Below are 26,841 nucleotides of genomic sequence, written 5' to 3' on the forward strand. Positions count from 1 at the left end.
GGCTCTGCTGTCCCCTGCTCCCACTGCCACAGGTCAATTGTGAGCGGAGTACCTATCCCAGAACGATGTGGCATGGAAAGCATCGGGATGGGGGTGTCCCGCCTGTCTCCTTCAGACATGCAAGTGGAGCGCTTACAAGGGGTTTTCCGCTCTGTGCACATCGGGAGGGACGGGTAACCCCATCCCCTTCACACCTGACCCCGACTGAGCGCAGAGCTCCCCGCAGGGCTGCAAGTTTGCCTCTCGCCGCGGCCAGTGAGAACAGCGAAGAGGGATGGGGGGCACAAGATGCAGGGGGGACTGTTGGAGCTTCCCGAGGCCGGGGGGGTGGGGGAAAGTGGGGAGTGGGAGCCTGAGTCCGGATGCTGGGTCTGGGTACAGCGAGCGCGTGTGGTGCGGAAAGGGGGGCTCACTGCAGAGCCCACCCAGCCCATTGGCTTGCGAGCGGTGACGGGCAGGCTGCTCCCTCCCTGCTCGCTCGCCTGTGTGGCTGCGAGCAATGTGCGCAAAGTGCCTTTGCATTAGCCGGCGAGTGCCGTAGCTGTGGGCAGAGGTAGGTAGCTCGCTCGCAGAGGTGCTGGGACAACCGAGGTGGCCCTATCCCGCGCCTGGTGGCCCCTTTCGGACCATGGCATGGGCACAGGGGGATCTGACATCCTCGCTCTCCATCGTCATCACCTTGGCTGCCTGCCTCTCCGCCACCACCAGCGAAGGTAGGAACCGGGGTGGTCCTGGAGTGACGGAGCAGTGTTGGGGGGACCCGCGGGATCGCTGTGTCTGTTTGGATGTGTCCACATGGGCTTAGCCCTGCTGGGCTTGGCTTCTCCGTGCTCCCAGGGGAGGGCAGCTCCAGGTTCCTGCCTGCCTGAGTTTGCAGATCCTGGAGCTTTTGCACCAGAGGCAAAACTTCGGAGCTGGTCAGGAGAACCTAATTCTGCAGCAATGCCGGCAGCTCTGCCTCCCTCCCCTGCCCGGGCTCTGCTGCAGCATGCAGGGGTGGCTGCAGAGGGGACAGGGACACTGCCACCGGCTCAGCCGTGGTGATCCCCATCACCGGAGAAGGCAGCAGCGCGGGGCTGTGCGCGTTGGCCAAGCAGTATGGGCTGTGATGGAGCGAGTGGGTGGGCACAGGAAAGTGTGCAGAGGATGAAGGGAGCTAGAAAGGGCACTCAGGTGGGAAACTTCTCGTGAGAGAAAGGGCTGGAAACTTCTGAAGTGGAAAGCAGGGATGCAGCTGGGGATCCTCTCCCGACATCTTGGTGCCAGCCACGTCAGGCCTGCTCTCTCCACCCGGCCAGCTGCCCTCATCCCTGGCCCTTGTCCGCGTCCCTACTCCGATATCTGAGGCCCTCCTCGGTTTTGGCAGTGCTGCTTCTGCTCCTGCCACCCACCTGCTCGCCTGCCTCCCTCTGCGCTGGCAGCGGTGGCACGGCTGCTTCCCAGGTCTGCTGATCTTCATCGCCAGAGATCTGCCGTTCCCGCTCCCGAGCGTGTCCTTGGCACCGGCAGCAGCATCCTTCCTCCCTTCTGCTGTGCTTGAGAGCCACGACCAGCACGGCACAGCCTCTGCAGCGAGCCCTGGGGCCGGTGTCCCTGCCCCGTGGAGGCGGTGGCATCTCTCCCTTCTCCTGCCCCTGCATCTCTGCCATCCTTCCAGCATGCTGAGGCCCAAGGGCTGCCCCCGCTGCTCCTCGTGCACTTTGCAGCATCCTGCTGGGCTGGGTCCTTGTGCTTACCGCCATCGTCCAACACCCACCAGCATCTTCCTCACTTCTACTCCCAATTTCCAGCTATTTCTGGTCCTAACCCTATTTTCTGCCTGATGTCTGCTTTCTGCCCCTCTTCCTGCTCCTTTTCCCGTCCGCTTTGCTGCCCATGCAGGGGGATGCATTGGGCTCTCATTGCTGTGGATGGGCTGTGAAGGTGCGGAATGGGGCCCCAGCGCCCCAACACTCCCAGTCCTTGCCCGGTCTTTGCTGCTGCCCTGTGCCCCGTGCCCTGGGTAGGGAGTGATGCAGGATTCTGCCCGTGCCGCACCAGCCTCTCAGTGCTGCAGCCCCGCAAAGCCAAACATCCCTGCCTGGACTTGGCGCACCCTGGGCATTGACAAGCGAGGCAAGGGCCTCCTTGCTGTCCTCTACGGAGGAGATCGCTGGATGCTGGGTTGGGTTTTATGGTGTCTGCATGGACAGCCAGGCCCTGGACTGCTGTCTGTCTGTCACCAGCTAGGAAAGACCTGGCTTTCCCACAAGACTTGATGGAAAAGAAAGCTATCCTCAATTACAGCCTTGGTCAGGAGGTTGCACAGGGCTAGGCATGATCCAGGCTCTGGGGCAGACCTAGAGGGCTGGATCTGGATTAGACCAGACAGGAGGTGCTGAGTGGCATCAAGAAAAGGTGTGGGAGCCTGCAGAAAGCCGGCAGTGCTCCATCCACTGCTCTGATGATGCTCATGGCGCCGCGGATCCTGGGGCTCTGCTGTGCCCTGGGATGGGGCACTCAGTGCCAGCTGGGTCTCCAGCATGAGCAGTGGAGCTGGGATGTGGCTGTGGGCTCTGCCAGTTCCCGTGTCCCCGGTGCTGGGATGGGCTGGGCTGGGAGCGGCGTCCACGCTGGGATCGGCTGTGGTGCTGGTCGCTGAGCACCATGGCATGGGATGGGACTGGAAGTGTGGGAGATGCCGCAGAGGACAGCCTGGCCCTGGTGCGTGCCACACTCCAGTTGTGCCAGGCTTGGCTGCCCCATTCTCAGAGCGTGTAGTGAGTGCGGGCACGGTGTGAGGGTGTAGCCCTGTTGCCCGTCACCTCTGCCTGCTCCCACAGCCTCTCTGTGCCCTGCATTTCTGGCCGTGCTCCCGAGCAAACCCAGTGCTGGTTTGGGAACTGCAGGGTAGAAAATTACAACCGCAAAGCAAATTTCAGGCTGGGATGAGCTACACTCTGCCTGCATGTATTGGGAGGCAATTGGTGTATAAAAACATGTATTAACCAAAAAACCAGATTCAATCCTAGGTTTTTTCTTTCCAAGAGCTCCCAGTGCCTTTCTCCTTCCTGAAATATTTGTTCCGAGGAGTTTTAAGCTTATATTTTTTATTCCTTTCAGTCTTGTGTGCAGGGGTACCTGAGAAATAGGAGGAAAAGGGATTCGCCATTCCGTGGGAAATCCCCCATTTCAGCACGGCAGCCATTGCGAAATGCATTGAAAGCCAAAACTCAGATTTTTTTTTTAGAGGGGTAAAAATTTGCAAGATGTGGAAGATTTTTATTTGGAGCACTGAAAAAAGAATTGTCTGAAATTATTAAATTGCTTTAGAGCAGGGAGGTAGAAAAGTTATTTTCAATAATATGAAGTATGAGAGACTAAAATATTTACACTATTGCACTCTGAGTTGCATAGGTGAAAATATTAAAGCTGGTATTTTATATTATAGCGCGAATTGAAGTTCAATAATAAAATATGAAATATCTTTGTTATATTGAAAGAAAATTAGATGAGCAGAAATTACCCCATTTGGGGCTCAGGTGGAGGGTAACAAAATTGTATTTTCTGCCCAAAAACGGCACTTCAAATGCTGCTGCTGGGGGTCTGCTCCCTCCCGGGTGATGCCCCCAGCTCAGCTCTGCCCTCCGTCCATGAGATGGGTGACCTTCCTCCCCATCACAGCATGGACCCCATGACCCGCAGGTGAGCTTGGGGGTGTCCTTGTGGCGACCTCGTGAAGCAGGGAAGGGGGATTTGGGGCCATCTCCCCCAGCATTTTGGGACATGTCGGGCTGGCTGAGGCAAACAGCAGGTGATGGGGATGGGGTGATGTACAGGGGAGGATGCAGAGCTGATGAGGGGATCCTCATCTTTTCCTCGTACCATGGTGATGGGCTTTTGTTCCTCCACTCAACAGGGATGGGGTGCGGGAAAGCACCAGGATCCCTGGGAAAACCCAGCCGCTTGCTGCGCTGCTGAAACAGGGGCCACAGGGAGGGTTCATGGGGGTCTCTCCTGCTAATCTCTCATCGTAATCTCATTAATTGCCCCTCTGCTCAAACAGAAAAAAAGGTAAAAACTCATCTGCATGTTTATTCAACCCTTCTTTCCTACTCCTCTGCAGCAATGCCGAAGTCGGGGCTGCGGGAAAAGCAAGGCACTGAAAGGGAGAGGAAATCACCTTTTCCGTTTTAAAAAGGCTGTGGGGATATGTGTTCCTCTGTAAGGGTAGGAAACGAGCGTTTAGGCATATGGACTTCTGGTGATGGGGGATGGAGAAGCATTGGTTTGAAACAGGGAGCTGATTTAGGCTACATTAGTGAAAAAAGAATGGGGGGGGGTGTTTAATTTTTTTATTACTCCCAAAATGCTGAAATAAAGCAAATATTTGCATAATTTTAGGTGGGTTTATGGGGGTATGTTTCTGGTGCCATCTTCATTTCCATCTCTCTTATATTAATAACGTATAAAACTTCTGGAAAATCAACCTCCAAAATTTGCAGAAAAATAACACACCAGTGCACAATACACACCTACTTTGACAGGTTTTTTCATTCTCCTTGAATTCTTGTTTCCTGAAATTGCAAGGGGTTGTTTCCAGTGACAATAAATGAGCACCCATTTTGGTGATGGTGGAAATGGATCTGATGAAGCCAAATTTAAGTACAACTGAAAACCCGATGAATTGCTACAGTGAGGAAAGAATTCCTTATTTTTTCAATTGCTGAAAGATGGTTAGCAAAATATTTTACTCAAAAAACCCCCAACAACCCAGCAGTGAACCCCAGGCCCCAAAGATGCTCAGGAAGGGTGGAAGCTCATCCCACACATCCCGGCATCGGTGCTGGGTCCTGGCGGCAGGACTTGGGGGAGCACCGGTTTCATGGAGACGTCCCCACACCTCTGCTCTTTGTTCTGGTCGGGTCCTGTGTTTTGCCTGTCCCTGCTGGCCTCACTGGCAGTCTTCGGTGCTGCCTTTATCTCCAGGGGCACATCCATTCATATGATAACTCTATTCATACCCTGACAGTTTTTGATAGTTCATTCTCCTAACCCAGCCTCTTTGCCTGGCCAACACTCAAAATGATTCCTCTGTCACAGAGGCAATTAACCCCTTCAGCCCTACCAGTTCCAAAGTGCATGGTGGAATCAGGCACTTGTATTTCCTTCAAAATGAAACAAAACCCTCCTGTCCTGCCCATGTCGATGCGTGATAGTCGGTGTCATAAACAACCATGTAAAGGATGTAACTCCTTAATGGATCAGATCCAGGCACACCAATAAAGCCTAATGAGGTGTGTTTGGCCCAGGGATAGTGTCCAGAAAGGTTTTCACTGTTTATCTGAAGACATCGACAAAGGCACCGCTGCTTTTAATAATCCCTTCCAAGGGCTCATCAGCTCCAGCCTTTAAAAATCGGCCTCCTCTTTCCCTAATACAAATTTTCCTGGCTTCACCTTCCAGCCATTTGTTCTTGTTAGACTTTTCCTGCAGGATTAAAGAGTCCATATTTTTCGGCTGTGGAAGTGCTAAACTCAACCTGGGCACCTCGCAACCCTTGTGGGCACGAGCAGATTGGGCTCTGCAGGTTCCCTTCTGTGATTTTCCTTTACCTCCAGCCCTGGTTATCATGCTTGTGCCTGTGCTATCTTCTGCTCTATGTCCAATTTCTCATATTTAAAATGTTTATTTAATCACATTAGTGAGTGGCAACAGTGCTGGCTGCAGCTGGATAGATGAGTTCCATTCCATCTCCATCCCAGCACCAAGTTCCTGGGTCTTTCCTTGGATGAAATACCTTCTGTGTTATGCACCTTCCGTGCAATTTTTAAGGACTTCCGTGATATTTAATTACCAGTGGTATGAGATATTCAGGCTGTCCCCTCAAATGCAGTTAGTATTGGTATTTTTGTCTGTGAAAATGTTTCATTTTAGAAAGCTATTTTTAAGAGAGCAAAGGCAAAAGCCTTTAAAAGAAATTATCTTGCATTAAAAATGTCACCGGGGTACAAACAGCTCAGCATGGTTTAGGGTGGCCAACTGGTGTGAGAGCAAAAACGTCCTAAGAGAAATTAGGGAAAAATCATACGACAGCCTGAAAAGCTGCCATGCAAAGCCCCTCCAGATAATCCAGATAAGCGAGCACATTTGCAAAACCCACATTTCCCTAGTGAGGATTCCAGAGAGGATAACACTCAAAGCTTTGCCAGGACTGCTGGGATGCAGGGATTGGTGGGAGGGCAGGGTGGCATTTTCAGGGTGCTGCAAGGTTTGCCCTGGCTCTGATACAGGCATAGATCTCCAGTGGCAGGTCTGCCTGAGTCACTGTGGGTGGCATGGAAAGTGGCAGTTTGGGGTAAGAAATCTTCCAAATCCCAAACAGGCAGGAGATAACAGAGTGGGCACGCAGCTTACATGTAGGGAGTGAGATACTCTGGGAAAAGGACTTGGGACAGTGTTAGCAGCTTAGCTGGCACGAGCGTCAATGTCCAAAAAATGCAGCAGAGGTTGGAAACCTCGGTGGCTAAAGGTGAAAATACATTTGTGTCTATTTTATTATACCCAACAGATGTGAGAAAAGAGAAGAGGGAGTCAGGACTGGTGTGAGGACACTGGGACAAACCCCTCTGGACACAGCTCCCATTTCTTGGAGTCTGTACCACAGAAGTGTTGCTAACTGCAAGCAGAAGACATTTATTTTGTGTTAGAAAACTCCTGTGTCATTTTTAAAGGCTGTCATGATACTGCATTACTGGTACCATGAGGTGTTTAGGCTGTCCCTGTACCTGGACTGCAGCTCAGCGGGAAGTGGGAAGTCCCGGTTCGGGTGCGGGCCCATTACCTGTTCCTCAAGCTTCTGGCTTTGGGGACAGTGGTCAGGGATGCCAGGAGCTGCCCTTTGGTGGTGTGGGGGTTGAATGGATCAGTTCTCACAGGGCTTTAGCCAGATGACATGTCAAGGAGTGGCTGTGCCAGGCATGAGCTCCTCTCTGCTGATGGACAGGGCCGTGTCATTGTGCCGTCCCTCAGGCTGGGGACATTGTGGTGGAAAAACTCATGTGACTCCCAGATGGCCAAATCCAGACCTGGGGGCACCAGTTGTGCCTTCTCCAGGGCCACAGGGACCCCGGGGCACCTTCCCCAGCCTCGCCACAGTCTTGCTTCTTCCCCTGCTCACATTGGATTGGTTTCCATGGAATTTCTTGCCTCCCTGACCTTTCCAATCCCCCATCCCCAGAGCCTTCCCACCTCCTCCTCTGGCTTCTGTCCTGAATTACAACAAGCCCAGTCACCCCTAGAGCCTGAAACAGTTCCTTTCCCACAGGCTCTGGGACCAGGCACATGGAAGTGTGGGCTCACCCTCACTCTGAGCCCTGTCCAGCCCCACACACCCGTGCTCGAGCCCTGGCACAGCCCGGGGGTTTCTGACATTTCCAGTTTCAGCTTGCACTGGAACCAGTGGGTGCCACAGTGCGGGGCTGCACACCTGTACTGGGGATGGGTGCACACCAGTACCGTAACACCCTGCCTAGTGGTGGGTAGCATGTTTAATTTGAGTCTCCTACACCAGCCTGCCCGGTTCTCCCTGTCTGTCTCACTGCACACAAGCACTGGGGGTCTCAAAGCAAGCAGGAAACATGACCATTTTACATCTCTATTTTCTCACCTGTAGTTTTGAGAGGGAACAGCTTTTTGTTGTTTGGCTTTTGATGTGCTTTTTTTTTTTCTGGGAAGAAAAAACCTGCCCTATAATTTCAAGGTTTTTAGCCTTAGAAATACTTTATTCAGGGTGTTCTGTTTTGTTTTGTTTTGTTTCATTTTTTGCATTATTTCACAACACCTCAGTCCTACCACAGGTTATGCTCTTGCGCTGCACATTATCTTACATATCATGCAGGGGCTGGAAGGATCAGGTTGATAATTTTATTTTTAAAACCTGAACTGAGGCTTTTTGTTAGCACTGATTGAACAAACAAGCTTTCTTCCTACATCAAAGTATCTCCTGCTCTGGGTGTAGTGAAAAGGGGTGACCCTCTGGGCAGTCCTTATGGGCATTGCCGCTCCTGATGCATTACAAAATGATATAAAATTAAATACAGAAGGTTCACAGCAACAATCTGGAGGTCTGAGAAGAAATCCTGAAGTGGGAATTAGGGCACAGCCAAAAAGCAGCACTGCTTTAGTTTGAAAATGTTTCTTTTTAGCTTGGTTTTTTTGGTTGTTTGGTTTTTTGGTTTTTTTTTTTTTGGTTGTTTTTTTTGTTGGTTGGTTGGGATTTTTCTTCTCTTTATTTTTTTTTCCCTTTTTTGGGTATTGGTTTTTTTGTTTTGTTTTCCAGCCTGATTCTGTCACTTCCAGAGGTGTGGAAATCCAAAATTCCTGCCAGATTTGATGATATTTTCTGGATTTACCCGCAGTGCTTTTCTAAACTCCTTCTCTGGGCAGCCGAGGCTGGCGAGTGTCGAGGGGAGCCCCATCCCCGCTGTGTCCTTAGTATGTGCAGCCTTGGGGATGAGCAGCTGCTGGACAAATCCTGGCTGGATCTGGCTGCTGGTCTGGCAGAGCAGCACCCCACTGCTGACCCGGATCCGTGGGGAACATCCCTGCACACAGCTCCCGACCGGGGAGAGCTGACCTGCCCTCCAGGTGTGCTGCTCCTCCCTCCCAAGCCCCAACGGTTGGCCTCGTGCGTTGGGGAATAAATGGCTATTTTTCATTCCTTAAGGATAAATATTGTCCCAGGGATCAGGATGCTGAAAGCAAAGCTTCCCATCCTGTCCCCTCACCATGTTCCGAGGCCAGTAAGACACAACTTTGTGTCTCAGCTTTGCATCCCGAGTTGGAAAGGTCACAGCTGCCTATTCAGCCGGCCCTTGGATTAAACGGTGAGACACAAATAGCTGACCCACCCCAGCCCCACCTGCCCCTTCAAAGTTCTGCGCCAGATGATGGGAAATGAATGCCACTGGCTCTTGTTCCCCTCCTCTCAGGGAGCCTCTTGCTGCCCCTTTCTCAGACTCTCTTCCCACTGTGGATAACCCTCCCTGTGTCATTCCCCCATGAAGAGGGGCTGGGGCTGTGGGGACGGTGTGGGGTGTGCAGACCTGCTGGGGCTGTGGAGCTGAGCCTGCTGGTCTTTGGGTAGTGGAGAGCAGCCAAACTGCGCTGACAAGAGTTTAATTATCGATGCAAAAGGCGTTGTTGCATGGGGGGGAGCCTTGCTGTGAATCTTGGGAGGCCTTTGAAGTTCTGATGGAGAGGAACTGAAGCCCAAGGGAACGGGGCTGCTCCCAGTGACCCTTCCTCCCCATGCTTGCGCTACAAAGCCCCTGCCTAAGAGGGAGATGGTGGAGTAATTAGAGGGAGGACTGCAGTGGGTTAACAATTAGTGAGGGTGCTCAGAGCCCTCTTTGGTCCCCCACTGCTCTTCCAGAGGCTGGGGCTCAGCACATCCATCAGTGTGTCACCCCCAGTCTTGTTCCACCACCCCACCATGAACCCAGGGTGGGCTGAGGATGCACAGGCTCCCCTAAATACCGTGAGTTCATTCCTGAGCCCGGGATGCTTGGATGTGAGACCGCAAGGTGCCCACACACCTGTTTATAGGGATGCAATACATCCCTGCAGAGCTGTGGCCACCAGTGCACGAGTTGGGAAGGGTATCTAAGTACTCAGTCTTTATAGATGATATAGATACAGATACAGATATAGATAGAGATATAGATACAGATACAGATATAGATATAGATATAGATATAGATACAGATACAGATATAGATAGAGATATAGATACAGATATAGATATACATATACACGATACAGATACAGATACTGATATAAATATATATATAAGAGATATATAGACACAGATATAGATAGATGGCAAGAGATATGTGGTCCCAAGAAAAACACATCCTCTGGATGTTAGTCCCAGTCTCAGCTGCCTCACTCTTCCCAAGCAGGGTTTAGAATTTGGTAGATCTGGGTATGGAAATGGATACAGATATAGATCCAAAAATAGAGATATAGGTATAAATACAATATACACAAACATCATATACTGATTCACACACTGACTCCTGCCTAGTCTGCATCTATGAGGCTGCAATGTGCAATACTCATGCACCATTACACGATACAACTTTATGCAGCAAGAGGGTCTGCCTTATGTGAGGCTCCGTCTGCAGACCCCAGTTGTGCCGGGAAGCGACCTGCTTGCTCCTAGGTGCTTCCATTTGAACAGGCAATCAAGCTTGACAGCTTTTCCACCAGGGTGAGAATTTCCCCTGACACCTCCTGGTGTTTTGGCTCAATACGCCGAGTCAAGGCCAAGGCACAGAATAGGGAAACGACAAAATGGTGCTAAGGAAAACAAAATGGAGCTTGCGGTTTGAGACTGATACATGCAGACAGTCCATAACATCAAACAGAATCACCCAGCTGTAGGAGAGAGGTCTCCCAAACCGGCACATTTTCTGAAAAAATATTTCAGCTGAAAGGGGTCCTTTGTGGTGGTCTTGCTCACCCTGCGTCATCGAGGGCGGGCTCTGAGCATCACCCCCGGAGAAGCAGCACAGCCGCGCGCTCACCTGCATGGGGCTGGACAGGCACTTGTCGCATGAGGTGTGGCGGGTTCCCTTCGGAGCTGGGCTGTAACCTGGGCTGTAACTGCTTGGGTTTTGGGAGAGCGTTGGTGTCCCCGTATCCGAGCATGTCGCAGTGCTGCTGGATGGACACTGGGATCCACAGGCGTGTGTGCTATCCCATGAGTTAACGGGAGCTCTCAGACGCGCAATGCCTTTGTGTTTGTGCAGTGCCCACTGTGTGGCCTTAGAACGCAGGGCTCTCTGCACTTGGCTGAATAGAGGGAATAAAAGAAATAACTTATCCCTCTTCCTGCAAAGAGGAATCTGACCATGGGTGGGATGCAGGGATGCAAGCTGGCGTAGGTTGTCTTGGAACCAAAGCAACCAAAAGGAGATGGCTCCTTCAAGTCGTCATGACATTTCTGTGAGACTGGGTGATGACCACATGGTCAGCGTGGTGAGATGGGGTGTAGCAAGCTGATTCCAGGTCCCACACACTGTTGGCAGACAAGTCTGGGCTACACCCTCTATTTGCTCTCAGCATCATTCCTCACAACACGATGCTCCCGCTGGACCCCAGTCCATGCAGGCTCCTCCTGCTGCCTGCAGAGCAGTGTGAGGCAGCCACATCCATTGCTGAGCATCCCAGCGTGGGAAAGAGGGTGCAGAGACCACGGTGGGGGGGAGAGAGGGTCTGCGAAAGCTGTCCCCTCCCTGCAACCTGCCTGCTGAGGGTCACCGGGACTGTGCTCCTGCACTGTGAGCAGGGAAACTCCCAAGCCTGGGCTCCTGCTGGGCGAATTACCCAGGGAAAATAGGCAGAAAATCTTCAGATTAACAATAACAAATAAAAATGGATTTGAGATCTCCGAGGTAATTACTCTGTGCTGAGGGCAAGGGGCCTCTTCAGCAGTGGGAGCAGCGCCACGCAGGGAGTGGAGGGGCTTGGCCTGCTGTTGGGCCAATGGAACCACACAAGAAACCCTGGAAATTCTTTCAAATTGTTCTGCTAACATTAATAAATGCCTCAAAAGCTCCTAATCTGCTCTGTCAGGAGCATGACGTCCGGGTGTTTCACAGCCAGCTCACGTCTCTGCTCCTCTCTCCCCCCCTCCTTTCCTGCCTGGTAATAGTAAATGAAAGTGGCACCCGTTCCTCGGGCTACAGGGACCAGCCTCATGCTGAGCCCAGTCTATGCCAGGACTGGAGCCACTGTCCTGATATGCCCTGTCCCTGCTATGACAAGCTGGTCCTGGCAACAAGACCACTGTCCCTCCGAAGCCCAGGGACCAGCCCAGCCCTGGTGCTGCAGAGGGATGCTGACAAAGTGCCTCCAGTCCAGTTTAGTGCTCCTCAAGGGTGAGGAAAGGCAGCAGGCAAGGATGAAGCCTCTGGAGGCATTGACCTCACTGGGTGGCCTCAGGAGAAAGGGAATGGGGAAAGCTGGAGGCACTGGGGGTCCCTGTGGGAGCCTGGTGCTCTTGAGGTTGAGGCATCGAGGTGCTGGTGCCCCCTGCACTCATTCCCAGGATCAGGGTGCCTTGCTGTCACCCTCCCCCAAGCCTCCATCCCCCTGGATCTGCACCATGGAGCTGGGGCTTGGGCTCCTTCCCCAGGTGCTGAGCAAGTCGGGGTTATCAGGCAGGGCAAGGCTCTCCTCTGCCTGCTGCTGCAGGATCTGGGCGTGGGGCGCAGATGGCTCAGAGGCAGCAGTGCCATGGCATCCTGCTTTCCTCCACTGCTGCCACTGCACAGGTTTCCACAGGAAGCTCCTGAGCACATTGGAAAGCATCCTCGCCTCTCCCCCCACACAATCTGCTCCCCTCTTCCTGCAGTTTGCCTCTGTCTCCTCTTTAAGCTGGGCTCCTGGTGGTGGCAGGGATTTGGAGGGGTTGGCTTTGATGGACTTTTCCAGTGGGGTGTCAGCCAGGACCATGGGGAGTCTCTTTGTGCTGGAGCTGGGCACTGCAGTGTGCAATTACAGCAGCTGCTGGAGTGCAGGCTTCAAACCAGTGATGCTGGGAGGGAGCTGAGCCTAAAGGGCTTCCAGAGGAGAAGTGTCCAGCTGAGGAATGATGCTCCAGTTGCACCAGGCCCAAGGTGGGACTGGTGGACACCCTGGTGCTGGGAGTTTGTTTCCACAGCCCTTCCTTGCTTTGCATTCCCTCCAACCGGCTGTTTGCAGCCTCCTCCAAAAGGTCACACTGCTCTCAGTGCTTGGGCCAGAACTCAACTCTACCCTGAACCACCAGCTCTGGGGAGCATCGCTTGTTGCCATCCCAAACTCAATACCTGCCTCATATCCAGCCAGGCAGTCCCTGGTGAAAGATTGATGGGGGGGGGGGGGGGGGGTGCATTTTCAGGGAAGTGGCCTGTGAGGAGGGCTTCTTCATGGTGGCTCTGTTCCTCACCCCTTGGGGATGGGGACAAAGCTTTCTAACACAGCTTTTGCTCCTGTGTTTTCCAGTGAACTTGCTAGACACGTCAACAATCCCGGGAGACTGGGGCTGGATGACTTATCCCTCACACGGGGTGAGTATGAAGTGACTGCTGGCACTGAGGGACCCCAGTGGGATGGGGCACCATGGGTCGCTGTGGCAGGGATCAGGGGATGGATAGGGAGTGGACATCTCAGCCCCAAGTCATTGCTGATGAGACAAACAGACCATGTCTGTTGGGAAAATGCCAGCCTGACAGCTGTTTTGGAAATGCCATTTAACCTTCCACATCCCCTGCTAGGGACCAGGTTTTCACCAGGTCTGGTGTGGGGGGACTCAAGAGCTGGGACGTGCTAAGAAGCGTCTCATTCCTCACTGCACCAGGTGAGCATCAGGGGGAACAGCCCCAAATGACCACGGAGCTCCCAACAACCTGTAATCCGAGGAGTTTCTGTGGGAACTGGGCAAGAGTGGCAGGGGAGCCTCTCCTGTGGAGGGGAGGGAAAGGGGATGCAAACTCACAGCCCTGCGGCATGTCCAGGAGGGATGGTGGGGTGGTGACCCCCACGTGAGCCGGCCATCTCCACTGGCTGGATCCTCTCCACACGTTCCCTTCAGTTGCATTTCCATGCCAGGTTTTCCCCACACAGTAGCTTTTTGGAAATAGTGAGCTTCAGATTCAGGGTGACCTGGCTGGAAGGATTTTGCTCGTTCATTTAGCGAACAGAAACAATCCCATAAATACCCACAGGACCAACTGCAACGCACAGTGGGGCTTTCTGCAGGCACAGAATGTGCAAAATTAGGGTGCCTACCTGGCTGTTGCTGCTGTGTTGATTTTTCATGTCCATTCTTTTTCATCCTCTCTCTGAACTAAACGGTCCTAATCTTTTCAATTCCACCTCCCACAGAAATCTTCCCAGGCCTCTAATAATTTTCATTGATCTGTTGCTTGAGACTTTCAATCCCCACGCTGCTTGAGCAGGAGTGATCAGAACGGTGAATTCATAATAATACCAATGATCAGATTTCTATCAGACTTTATCATATAGGTAAATATATGAAATTGTTAACTCAGCTCTAATTTTAGCAGTTAGTTGTTGCAATGATGAGTATCCTGGGAATGCAAGAGATTGAGAGGTACAAGGTCAGAGGGGACCGCGGAACTAATGTGATGTGATCTCCTGCATAAATACGGGCCTTCAGACCTGTCAATTCATTCACATCTCAGAGCAGCCCAGCTTTGAGGAAAAAACATCCTTGGCTGCAACATTGCTGGTGCTGGTAAATCCTCCAGGTCCTGTGGCGATACTGTTAACGGGCCCCTGTTAAAAACCCATCAAGGGTTTGCCTGGCTCTGGTCTCCAGCCAGGGGACCTTCTTCTGCCTCTGCCTGGCTGAGGCAGATGTTGTCCTCCTCATGGCTGCCCTTGGCTGTCACTACTGTCCTGTCACTACTTAGCTGTCATCTCATCCCAGCCCTGCTGCCAAATCCTGGCATCCTGGAGGGGTCTGACACACATTCAGGGAATCAGGGACCAGGGCTTCCTCTGATCTCCTGCAAGGGAGAATGTTTCTGGGATTTTCTGGGAGTCAGGGCTGTTTTCCATTGTCCACATCCAGTGTTCTGTCCTTCATCCCTCCCTAGGCAATTCCTCCCCATAGTCAGACCATCCACAGACTGCCCAAGACTCTCCTTCTGGATGACCGCATGCCCAGGCCCTTGCTCCCTGTCAGGAACGCAGGCGAGATCACCTCATCACTGAGGTGACTTGGGTGACGATGAATCCACCTGAGCCGGCTGTGCTGGGCAGGGCCTTGCACTCCCAAAGCAGACAAAGGATTGAGCCTACAGGAGCCTCAATCTCACCACATCAGGGACTTCCATGGCCAGCTAAGGTGCAGCACCCTGTACTGGACATTCACAAATCCAGGGATGAATCCAGAGCCCCAAGGCATTTGGACTGTCAGGTGTGACTGTCAGGTGACCGCGGGGGCTGGGGCCGGCTCTCAGGGCTCTCTGCAGCAGATGCCCAGCAGTCCTTCACCAGCAGCTCTTGAACACTAATACATCTGAATTCTCCATGTTATTAGTGATGTTTATTAAAAATAAATAATAAAATAAATAATATGTATAATAAATTAAATAATACATAATAAATAAAATTATAAGCAAATTAAATAAAGAGTAAATAATAAATATAATAAAGAATAAAAAGAAATTATAATACTGGATGCCAAGAAAGTAAAAGAAGACCAAAAAGGCTCACAACATAAGGTGCTGTGTAGCACCCAATGCCAGAGCCACCTCTTGGCCATGGTGCTGAGTCCTACAGGACCTCAGTCATGGGGTAACTCCTCTGTGCACTTACCCTGTGCTTTTGCCCAAATTGTGGCCCTGTTACCAACAGGATGACCACTCACCTGTGTGGAAACTGTCTTGAACACCCTCAACTTTGCATATCTTTTTCCAGCTGGATGTTTTAATGGCTCCTCTAAATGCTTGTCGGGGCCATAGTTCTTCCTCCAGGGCCATTGCATTATATCATCCGGAAAGAGCATCTCATTCCTTTGCCTCTCTGCTGGTCCTTCAGCTCCATGTCCTTTCTGAGTAGTAAATTTGCCCTTGGATCTGCTTGCTGGATCCACCAGGAGGTGGATTAGGGTGCTGGTGTCTCAGGGAAGCTGGGGTAGAATACTCACTCTCAGTGCCAATGGTTTGGCTCTGAGCAGACAGATGCCTCCCGAGCAGCCCCTACAGCGCAGTTCAGGCTCAGGTGGGGGAGATCCGGTGTGATCCCTGCTCTTAGAAAGGGACTCCATTTGCTGGTCACCATCTGTGCCCAGTGCTTTGGGTGTCCCTGGGGCTGTCCCTGCCCACTGCCCTGTGCTGTGGCTTTGGAAGGCCTGGGCTGGGGTTGTATAGAGGCACTGTATTGTGAAGCCAGATTTTCATTGAGGTCCTTTATTTTTGCTGCCATTTTCTTATTTAGATACTCTGCCTGAAAGATTGGTGGCAGTGCTCCCCCATCCCTACTGCCTGCCAGCTGTCCTGCCTGGACCACAGTTGGAGCGTGCACTTGGTGCTGGAGGGTGCAGGATTTCCCCACAGTGTATCCGCTCCATCCCTGGGCAGGCACAGCATCCTCCTGCCAAGCACTGCTGGCTGAAGTCATGTTTGTTTTGCTTTACCCACATCTCCATTCCCCCCAGGGCCACCACATGGGTGACAGTAGGAGGTGGGTTGTTCTGCCTGGGTCTTTTCATGTCTCTAAGCAGCACAGAGCCTTGGCCCCCAGCCTGAGGATCTTCAGGAGGGGACATGTGTCTGCTAGCTCACTGCCTAGTGCCCTATGGCTTGCTGTTCCAGCACCTGCAGGTCCTGTCACACCTGGGGATCCAGAGGAAAGGCAGCAGCCTCAGAGGCTTCTTCCTCTGACTGGGAGATCCCAGAGCTGCCTGCACAGCCAGGGCAACAGTCCAAAGCATCAGCACTGCAAAACTGGATGGGTACCACTTGCAAAGTCCTGATGTTCTCATCACACCTGTGGGCAAAGTGAACTTGCCTCACTGGAAGGTTGCATCCCTCTCTGGCTTTGCCACGGCCAGCAAGAGCAGAGGAGCCGGAGCTGGGAGCAGTGGGCACGGTGAGGGTCAGCAGTGCCCTGGGCCCTGGGGAGTGTCAGGCCATCAGGGAGCCATGCCTCGCCTGTTTTGACATTTTCTCTTGCCAGACAATTAACTGAGGGGTAATTGGCTGTAATTGCTGCTCAGGGGTTTAATTGCATCCCCCCCCTCACCTCCACCCCAGAGACACGTGCAGGAAGCGGAAGGGTCACCGGGAGCATCCCCGTCCCGCAGGCTGCGGTTCCTCTCAATTATAACTTCAAAGGGCTCCCAGGAGCTTTGCAGCTCACTCCTTTCCCAGAACAATTCCCTTTGCATTGAAAATTAAGTTCTTATCAGTGTGGTCAACCCCTTCCCTTGCCATGCCTCCTGTATCCCAGTTCTCCCCAGCAAAAAGCCCCAGTGCCCCAGTGCCCTTCTCTCCCCTCTGCTTGCTTGGCACGAGAGCTGCTGGATCAGAGGGAGCCTGATCGGCCCCTTTGCAAATTGCCTTTCTACTGACTAATTAAAACACTGATGAGATAAGTCAACATATTATTAATAATTATTGTATCGTCTACTTTGATTTACAAAGTCAAACAGGAAATGATTTTGTTCAGACACAGGGTATCTAAGGAGCTTGAATGATGCCTTGCAAAAGCTAATTAGAATGGGAGCACCTTGAGTGCTGGAGAAAGGCCCCCCATGCTGCTCACGACCTCCCCATCCGCCCCTACCAGCACCTCCTGTGGTGGCCCCACAGCTTCCCCCGTGCTGCAGGGGCTGGGGTCAGCCCAGAGAGCTGCTGGGCCTTGCCACCCAGGCAGCTGCCCCAGCAGCTATCACAGAGTCATGGAATATCCTGAGCTGGAAGGACTCACAAGGGTTATTGAGTCCAGCTCCTGGCCCTGTACAATCCCCAACAATCCCACCTGGCATGCTTCATGTTGGCTTTGCTGGTGGGCACACCAGGAGATACCTTCAGAGAGGTTTGCAGCTCCCCATCCCTGCCCCTTGGCTCCTCAAAAAGGGATGTATCCTGAGGCCCCTGGGCACAATTGGCCAAGGGTGCTCCTCCTTCATCCTACAGCACCCAGAGAGAATGCTGTCAGAAAGGCACCAGATCTGCTGGAACCCCCAGCTGAAAGAACAGACGTGCCCACAGGATGGTCTCCCAGCAGTATTTGTGCACCAAGAACGGGGATTCCAGCCCTGGGACTGAGCTATTTCCAGAGCCATGCCTATGCACCAGGGGACTTTTTTTACCTGGGTCTGGTCCTTCAGCCAACAATGAGTTCATGGCTTGGATAAGCCCCATGTGTCATGGAGCGGGGTCTCCCTTTGCCCCAAGCCCACCCTGTAAAACCCCATCCCCAGTCTGAGCTGTGCTGTGTCCTTGATATTCCACCCCGCTTCAGGTTCATCTCTTCTTCTCAGAGCACCAAGAGATATTGGGGCTCTCCCATGTGCCTAGGCCATGTCTCTGCTCTCCCTCACTTTGATGTCCGTGTTGTATTTCTTGGGTTTCTCTTCCAAGCTGGAGCCTCTACCTGGATTCAGGAATACCAGAAAGTTACAGCTCAAGCTGCGGTGAAATTAATTTTCTTTGGGAAAAAAAAGGTGTAGGAATGGAACATTGGAAAATAAAGATTTAGACTGGTAATTGAGATAAAAGCTCATCTCCCGGTGCTTGTTCAGTAAATGCTGGGTTATTGCTAATTCCCCAGATGCTGGTCACTACCAGGAGTTAATCACCTGCAGTGAAGCTCAGGGTAGTTAACTGCCTGACAAATCCCTCCTTAGCCACAGCAGTGACTGATTTCATGGGGATTATCTCCATTAAGGCCTCCCATCTAATGATTTATAGCTGCAATAACAGCCTTCTCTTTTTTTCCTCTCCCAGTGACAATGGTGCGAGGAGGTGCCATGGCATGCTGGGAAGGAAAGTGCTGGATATCTGTGGCCACAAAAGCTTTGCTATGCCAGGCAGACCTGGCATCCCTCCTGGAAGATGTCTCAGGGCTGGGGACATTCGTTCCTTTGCACTGCAAGGGTGGTGGGAGGCTGATCTGCTGCTCCAGGGGGACACAGTCTCTCCTCAGCTCCTCCTCCTTCTCCTCTGCTGTTCCACACAGGCCCTGGGAGACTTATAAGACCTTACTCAGCTGCCCAGATATCTGGTGTTTGCATCTCTTGCCTTTCATAATCTGGAAAATTTTTTATAACTGGTGTTGACTTTAATTTAAACTATTAGGCAAACTCCTGAATGCAGATGCAATCACATCCTCCCCCAGCGTGTGCGCTCACCACGTTAATTATGATGTCCTCATTTCTGTCTCGCTGGGGGATCTTATCACACTGGTGGGGCTGAGCTGAGCTTTGGTTCATAAAACCACTTCAACCCATGAACTGAGAGCCAGCAGTGCCTGGGGTGTGCACGGTGCCTGCGCTCTTGAGCCAGTGGTACCCAGTGTCACAGATGTCCCCTCCTGCCCACAGAACCTGGAACTAAGGTGAAACAGAAAACCCCTCCAGTCATGGGGATTCCTGAAGCAGGTCCTTCCATCCCCCTTCTGGTACCTAGAAGGGCCTACGGGAAGATTGGAGAGGAACTTTTTGCAAGGTTAAGCAGTGATAGAATAAGGGGGAATGGCTTTAAGCTGAAGGAGGGTATATTCAGATTGGATATTGGGAAAAAATTCTTCTCTATGAGAGTGGTGACACCCTGGCACAGGTTGTCCAGAGAAGCTGTGGCTGCCCCATCCCACGCAGTGCCCAAGGCCCGGTTGGACGGGGCTTGGAGCACCCTGGGATGGTGGAAGGTGTCTCTGCCCATGGCAGGGGGTGGAACAAGATGGTCCCTTCCAACCCAAACCATTCTCAGATTCTGTGATCCCAAATGCCCTGCGAGTCCCAGGACCTGGCAGAGCCTATGGGACTTTGGTTGCCTTGTGACACGCTGGGAAGATGAATCTGTGGCATCTGAGCCACGAGCTCAGGTAGCCTGCCTGCCCCATTCTTAGAGCACTTTCTGTGCAGGCCAAGTGTGGTGTTTTAGGCTGGTCTCAGACTGGGATCCCAAGGGACCCTGGAACAGAACTGGCAGTGCAGCTGCTGTGCAAAAAAGCACCAAGTTTGAAAGAGTGATGGTGCAAATGCAAACTCTTCAAATTCACCCTGGGAGGGGTGGAGGTGTGGCTGATCCCGACTGTTGCTGGTGCTTGGAGGTGGGCATTATCTCCTGCTCTGTCAACGGGGAGGATGCTGCCAGCTCTGGCAGTGCCACAAGCGTTTGGGGACACAGCAGTAGTGAGCTCCATCTCCTCTGCCAAATTTGGGAGAGAAGTGAATGTCTGGAGACCAAAACCAACCAGATGAGCTGGAGCCAAAGCATCTTGGTGCGCACAGTAACCTCATCTTTCCCTTGCCAGACCCTCGTGGAGAGCCCTGACCCCACAGGCAATGCCGAGGGAAGCTGGCTGTGCATCGTGGGGGACACTCCTGCTCACCCCCACAGCTCTGCCCTCACCCCGTGCGTCTCCTCCTGTGCACAGCTCTGCTTCACTTCCCCCGGGAAACTCGGCAGGGAAAAGACAGGAAACAGATGTTGTGTTAATTTGTGCTCGATTAATTTCGACAGCGACTTCCACCCCTCGGAAGCGCCGCAGCAGCGTGAGCACAAGTGGGGTGCAGGAGCGGGGAGCTCTCTGCTCCGCAGCGCCGGCAGGGGCTGGGCTGTGCCTGGTGCTGCCCACACTGCCCAGCACCCCTGTGCCCCTGACCCAGCGGCAGGACAGTGTCCTGCGTGTCACAGCACCTTCGACAGGCTCGTCCCTGGGCTTGGGAAGCTGAGGGGTGCTGCCCTCATCCCTCCAGCCAAGCACACCCGTAGCCTGGCCCCTTTCCATGTTGTCCACCTGAGCACTGGAGTGCAGGGCATGTTCCCAGTGATCCCAGGACAAACCTGGACATTTCTGGAATTCAGAAGATAATTTTTTAAAATGCATCACAAGCATTTTTCTTTCCAGGGAGTGGCTTGACTTTGACCCCCTTTGCTAGCATATTCCCCTTAAAATGAGCTTCCATTGTAGTTTGCACCTGCAGCTGCTGCCTTTTCCAGGTTGCTTTAAGCTGCATAGGACAGAGAAGCAGAGTTTTCTCCTAAATACAGGAGAAAACTGGAGATTCTGGGGAAAACTGAAGATGTACACGAGTGCAGTGACTGCTCTGATCACCCTCACACGAGCAGAAGGCACCACACCACCTCCCCAGGAGCAGCGGGTGGGGGAGGTCAAACGAGGAAGGACATTCCCATCGGAGAGGGGAGAAGGGAGTGGGCTGTCTTACAGGTATCACTGATACCTCCTTCCTGTATCTCTCATGCTCTGGAGGTGTGCTGCCCTCTCCTAGCTGTGCCCTGTCCCTGCACTGCTGGCAGCCACACAGCGAGGCTGGAGGGTGCCTGTCCCAGGGATCCCAGGGATCTGCATCCTTGTCAGCTCCCATGTCACTGGGGTGAGGGCTGAAGGCTCACCCCCTTTGAGCTGAGCATCCTTCTCTTGGGACTGCTGTTGGTTTTGTGTCTAATGAAACCAAGTCACCACTCACATAAGAAAACAACATTTTTGCCCTGTCAGAGCAAGCCTAGAGGTTTATTTTAATGTACTTATAATGCTGCCTGAAAGATTTGTTTTTTCCTGCTCTTTGCAGCATGGCTGGGGATCTGCTTGGCTCCCCCAACCCCCACAGACAGCTGGGTACACACAGGTTCCAAAGTGGGGGCTGCTCCCTGCCAGCTTCCAGGCAGAGCCAGGACCCCAGGAAGGTGCAGGAGGGGAATGCTGAGGCTGGGGTGAGGATGGTAGTGATGATTTGTAAGGCAGAGGAGCAGGAGTGCCAGTACCTTCCCCAGCTTCTGCAGCACTGCATCTGGGGCTGTCCCTTACAGCTGGACTTGGGCATGGGGGTGGAACTTCAAAGCCTGTTTCTAAGTTTAGGGAAAAGCCAGATGGTTTGAAGTTCTCCTCTGCTCCTCTTCCTCCTCCCCTTCTCTCATAAAAAATCAGGGGTCCCAGACCCGTCCATGGGGGTGTGATCAGAGTATCTGGTTTGAGCAGAAATCTGAGCTGAAGAGGTGGTGGAAAGCCCCCAGCGCAGCGAAAGTCTGTGAGTCCTGGTGAGGCATTTGGTGAGAGTAGAGAGGGAGACGTGAGGCAAGACTGAGCCCCCAGAAGTGTCATGTAGCCCCAAACAGCTGAGTTCTACATGTCCCTCACCTATGGAACTCATATCCAAAATATCACTACTTCTCACTTCTTATCACTTAAACCCACTTAGCATCCCTCCATTGTGTGACACCCATGTCCCTGTCCCTCACCCAGACCACCCTCCATTGCAATCCTGCTTGCTGCAACCTACTTTTGCCAGCATATCCTCCTCAGGCTCACCCTGAGCTGGTAATGGTATGTGGAATTTTCACTGGTATGTGGAATTTTCACCCCTGAGCTGTCAAGCTATGAGCATCCAGGTTCCCAGAACCAGCCGTGATCCAGCCTCTCAGCTGGGTTGGGCACTGTGGGCTCACTCCAAGGAGCCACACTGGCATCACCTTGCAGGGAAGAAGGGACCTCTAAGCCCCCATGGGCCCACATTTCTTGCTGACAGTCCTGTGCTCAGTACATGCTTCCCCTTCACCCTCTGGTATCCACCCTGAAACTCCTCCAGATGGAAAGTGCCCAGTTTAGTTTGTGCGTGGACAGTGCATGAGCCAGAGGAGACCCAGGTGAGCACCACGCAGGTGGTTCCTGCTGCTGCTGCAAATGACAGGCTGAGCACCAAGAAAAGGGACTCACAAACATGACCTGGAGGGTTTGGCGCCCTCCCAAACACATACTGCCCTCACCTTCTGCCAGGACATCAGCAAGTGTTCCCGTTTGCAAGCAGGGCTGCATCTCCCACAGTGCTGCAACCGGGTGTCACTGCCCAAATTGGTGTGGCTAGCGACTGCTCCTCATTTCCCTTTGCCCTGTGGCACCAGTGACCTCCCATCCAGACACAGGAGGAGCGGGGTGGGAGATGGCACACACTCCTGCATGCTCCCTGCTCCCCCAGGGGTTGGGGACATCTGCAGTGACCTGTTTTCTCTGTCCTGCAGTGGGATTCGATCAATGAAATGGATGAGTTTTTCAGCCCCATCCACACCTACCAGGTCTGTAACGTCATGACCCCCAACCAGAACAACTGGCTCCGGACCAACTGGGTCCAGCGGGATGGAGCGCGGCGGGTATATGCAGAGATCAAATTCACACTGAGGGACTGTAACAGCATGCCAGGTGTGCTGGGCACCTGCAAGGAGACCTTCAACCTCTACTACATGGAGTCTGACCGGGAGCTGGGCACCAGCACCCGGGAGAGCCAGTTCCTGAAGATTGACACGATCGCAGCAGATGAGAGCTTCACCAATGTGGACCTGGGTGTGCGGCGCCTGAAGCTGAACACAGAGGTGCGGGGTGTGGGACCGCTGAGCAAGAGAGGGTTCTACCTGGCCTTCCAGGACATAGGTGCCTGCATTGCCATCGTCTCGGTGCGGGTGTACTACAAGAAGTGCCCAGCTACAGTGAGGAACTTGGCATCCTTCTCCGAGGCTGTGACTGGGGCAGACTCGTCCTCCTTGGTGGAAGTGCGGGGAGAATGCGTGGGCCATTCGGAGGAGAGAGACACCCCCAAAATGTACTGCAGTGCCGAGGGAGAGTGGTTGGTGCCCATCGGGAAGTGCGTGTGCAGTGCTGGCTATGAAGAGCAGCGGGATTCCTGCATGGGTGAGTCCTTACTTCTTGCCTGCAGTGCCTCCAAGGGGGAGGGGTGGCTGCAAGGGGCTCTTGCCTCTTTGTGGAAGGGCTGAGGACAGAAGCCTGCTCACAGAAGCTGGGACAGCCAGTCTCTGTGGAGGCTGTCCATGCCTTTGCTAGCTGGCTTCATGCTTCCAAAATGTGTGGCTGGTACCACTGCCAAACTCCCTGGGGATTCCTGTGGCTCTGACAGGTCCTGGTGCACAGGGCATGGCTTTGGGATGGGGACTGGCTGGCATCAGGACAGGGGCTGCTCTGGCTCCATCTTTCCCTACCATGGATCACTGGCCCAGACATCCCAGCTCAGTGCCCCCAGCAGCTCTGCCTGGTGCTGAGATCTCTGGTGTGCTCCAGCAAGGCACTACTTGCCCTCACCGAAACACCCACCGCTGGCAGGGGCTTAAAAGAGAGGAAAGCAAAAAGGAGAACACTGAGCTTTCATGGAACAAGGTCATTGCGTCCATGCCTCACCTCCCGGGGCTGCTGCAGAGGCCCTTGTCCGCGGGCGTGGGGAGCCTTCCCAGGGGCCCTCAGTGCTGCTGGGCAGCTTCGAGCTGCCAACTGAACAAACTGTGATAAGGAAGTGGGGTGACCAGCAGCAGGCACAGGGATGTGTGTGTACAGAGCACAGGCTCCCCGGGAGAGCCCTCCACACAGATTTGTTTGCTCTCTGTTTCTTCATGGGACATGGTGAGGGGGAGCAGCACAAATACGAGTGCGGGGCCTTTGTTTGAGTTTCGTCAAGTGAGGAAACGTCAAGTGGAGCATTTGTCTTAGGGAGACTTGACTCAAGGTTAGGACGTCCGACACTGGACTGGAACGGATCCAGGGGCTCCTGCAGGTCTCCAGCTACAGAGTGGGAAGGATGGGCAGAATAAATGCTTTTATCTGAAACTCCTCCTGTCTGTGGCAGTTGATGTGAAAGTCATCCTGGGATAGATCTAATAACTCAGAAAAGGTCTTCCAGCATGTTAAAGAGTGGGTGCAAGATGTATGTGGGGCCAGGCATGTGCTACTGCAGGAGGGGACACTGGCATGGGCCTCCTGGCTGGCTGTGCCAGCCCCACCACTGCAAGGAGCTGCAAGGTGGCTCAGATGGACCAAACAGCCCTTCCTTGTATTCCCCTCCAGCAGTCCTCTACTGCACACTCTGCCCCAGGACATCCCCACCCCAAAGGCAGGAGGCTGAGCGAAGGCTGTGGCGTTGGTGCTGGGCTCTGCCTGCCTCATTTTCATGTGATTCCTTGGACAGGTTTGCTCTCTCTTTGCAGCAAAACTGTGGGAGTTTTGCTCTGTGGGCCCCTTCTCTGCCCTCCTGCCCATTTCTGGTGGGATTGCTCCAACCACAGGCATGGCACAGGAGGAAGCGTGGTCCAACATATGTTCCCAGGTGGCCCTGCAGATGGACTCAGACCCAGCAGTGCTCTCTGGTGAAGCTCTCCAAGCCTTGTGGCATCAGAATCAGGACAGAAACGTCACTGGACTTTCTCTGACCTCAGTGTTGTCTCACCCTCCTTCCTTCCCTGTCCCATTTTTCTGGCTCCAGCACAGTTTGCTGACCCAGCATCGAGTGAACAGGGGCAGCACCTCCTTGCCTGCATCTCCTTTGGTGGGGCAGCAGGACATACATTTACACGTGAAGGCAAACAGATGCTAATCTCTGATCTTGTGCCTGATTGGGGCAGAGTTCATTTTTCAGGATGAAAAGTGCCTTTTGGGGATGATTTATAACCCCGATGGATCTGCTGGAGTTGGAAATTAGCCGTTTTAATTGTCAGGCGGACAAAAGCAGGATTCCAGTGGCTGTCGCCCCAGCAATTTTTCATTCTCGGTCACAGGGATGAGATGATATAAATCACTCCTTGTGGCCCTAATAATCTTTCTATAAATACCAGGGAAATTCATTTTTTGGTTGGGGAGGGGAGGTGTGGAGGGGGAGAAATTAGAGAGAAGATACTTTGCCTCTATGGCAGTGTTTAAAATATGATTCCAAATTAATTTCCTTCTGCCTTTCACAGCCGGACGCCTTATTTGTCAAAGCTAAAGGTATTTGAACAGTGGAGGTTTCTCCCCCTCCTCTTTAACATTCATTTTTCTAAGGGCCTGCCAGAGTGATGGAAGACAGCTCAGGAAACCAGACCATGGCCAGAGGTGTTCCCAGCCCTTCAGAGGAGAAGGAAAGTAGTGCCACAGACCTGGGAAGAAAGGGATGAGGTGGGATGTGGTGAAAGACGTGTAGGAACATTGGGAACTTCTTTGCCTCTCATCCCCATTACAGAGTTGTAGAATCCCAGACTGGGGTTGAAAGGGATCTTAAAGTTCATCCCATTCCACCCTCTGCCATGGGGTTCCACTTGACCAGGTTGCTCCAAGCCTTGTCCAACCTGGCCTTGGACACTTGCAGGGATGGGGCTTTGCTGTCATCCATCATGTTGGATCCTTTGCTGCCCTTTTTTGGGGCAGGAGGGTGGTGGCTGGGATCTCCTACTCCTGCACTCATCCCAGCAGGATCCACATGTTTCACCTTGCTTTGATGTCCTGCTGTTTGCCATAAGGATGTAAGGGGCAGTTTCCATGGGATTGAGGGGGCCAGATCTCAGCCCAGGGGTGCTGGGATCAGGGCCATCTGAGATGCCAGCTGGCTTGGCATCAGATGTGTCACAGCCCCCACACACCAGACATTTGTCCCTGTATCCATGCCTAATGCCTCTGCCAGGTTCCTCCCCAGAGAATCCCCTTCTCCAGCTGGGACTGGGCACGTGTGCTACAGTTCCTAACTGGGCAGAAATGGGATTTGAGCAGGAATTTCCACATCTGTTGATGGCATCCTGGGGTCTGCCAGCTCCTAACATTCCCAGCATTTAGTCCCACAGCATCTTGTGCCACAGCCACCCCAAGGAGGAAACCCCTCCTGGGACAGCACAGCCCACTTGCTTCTCCCTCTGTTTTCAAGGTTCTGAAAGACTTTTCTTCCCTCACCCCCTCACCCACAGCCTTGGACGTGCTGCTCTTTCCTCCTTGAAACGCATCAGTCCACACATGACACATTAACATCTCTTACACACAGCAAATAGCAACTGCTCTGCCTAAACAGCAGAATAAGCAAGAGCAGGAGGGAAAAGGATCTGTCCCAGCAATTTATCAGATAAGGAGACAATCAGCATAATTCACCTTATTGATATGCAGCTGCTGTGCAGGACAAATAGAGACCCATTTCAATAAGGTCAGTGCAATTAGAGGGATGGGAAAGGGGAGCCTGGTTGTGCTTCTGTGGGCAGGGAAGGCTGAGAGCTGGGACATGAGTACCCTGTCCTGTGGGTGGATGGATGGATGGATGGATGAAGAGGAGGACATGGAGGCTCAGGCAGGTGAGGACAGTGG

The 26,841-nt window shown here is 52.9% G+C and overlaps 1 protein-coding gene across 1 annotated transcript in view; it reads left to right on the forward strand.

Annotated features, from left to right (window-relative positions):
* The first annotated feature begins 462 nt into the window (after nt 1–462).
* EPHA8 (EPH receptor A8) overlaps nt 463–26,841 on the forward strand; it is a 53,169-nt gene continuing 26,790 nt past the window's right edge. Inside the window, exons 1-3 of the mRNA XM_048326177.1 lie at nt 463–713; nt 13,036–13,100; nt 22,767–23,430. Of these exons, the coding sequence (XP_048182134.1) occupies nt 629–713; nt 13,036–13,100; nt 22,767–23,430 (814 nt within the window). The 5' untranslated portion in view covers nt 463–628. The remainder of the gene's footprint in view (nt 714–13,035; nt 13,101–22,766; nt 23,431–26,841) is intronic.

This window comes from Corvus hawaiiensis, chromosome 22 (assembly GCF_020740725.1).
Source record: "Corvus hawaiiensis isolate bCorHaw1 chromosome 22, bCorHaw1.pri.cur, whole genome shotgun sequence".
NCBI classification, from domain to species: Eukaryota; Metazoa; Chordata; class Aves; order Passeriformes; family Corvidae; genus Corvus; species Corvus hawaiiensis.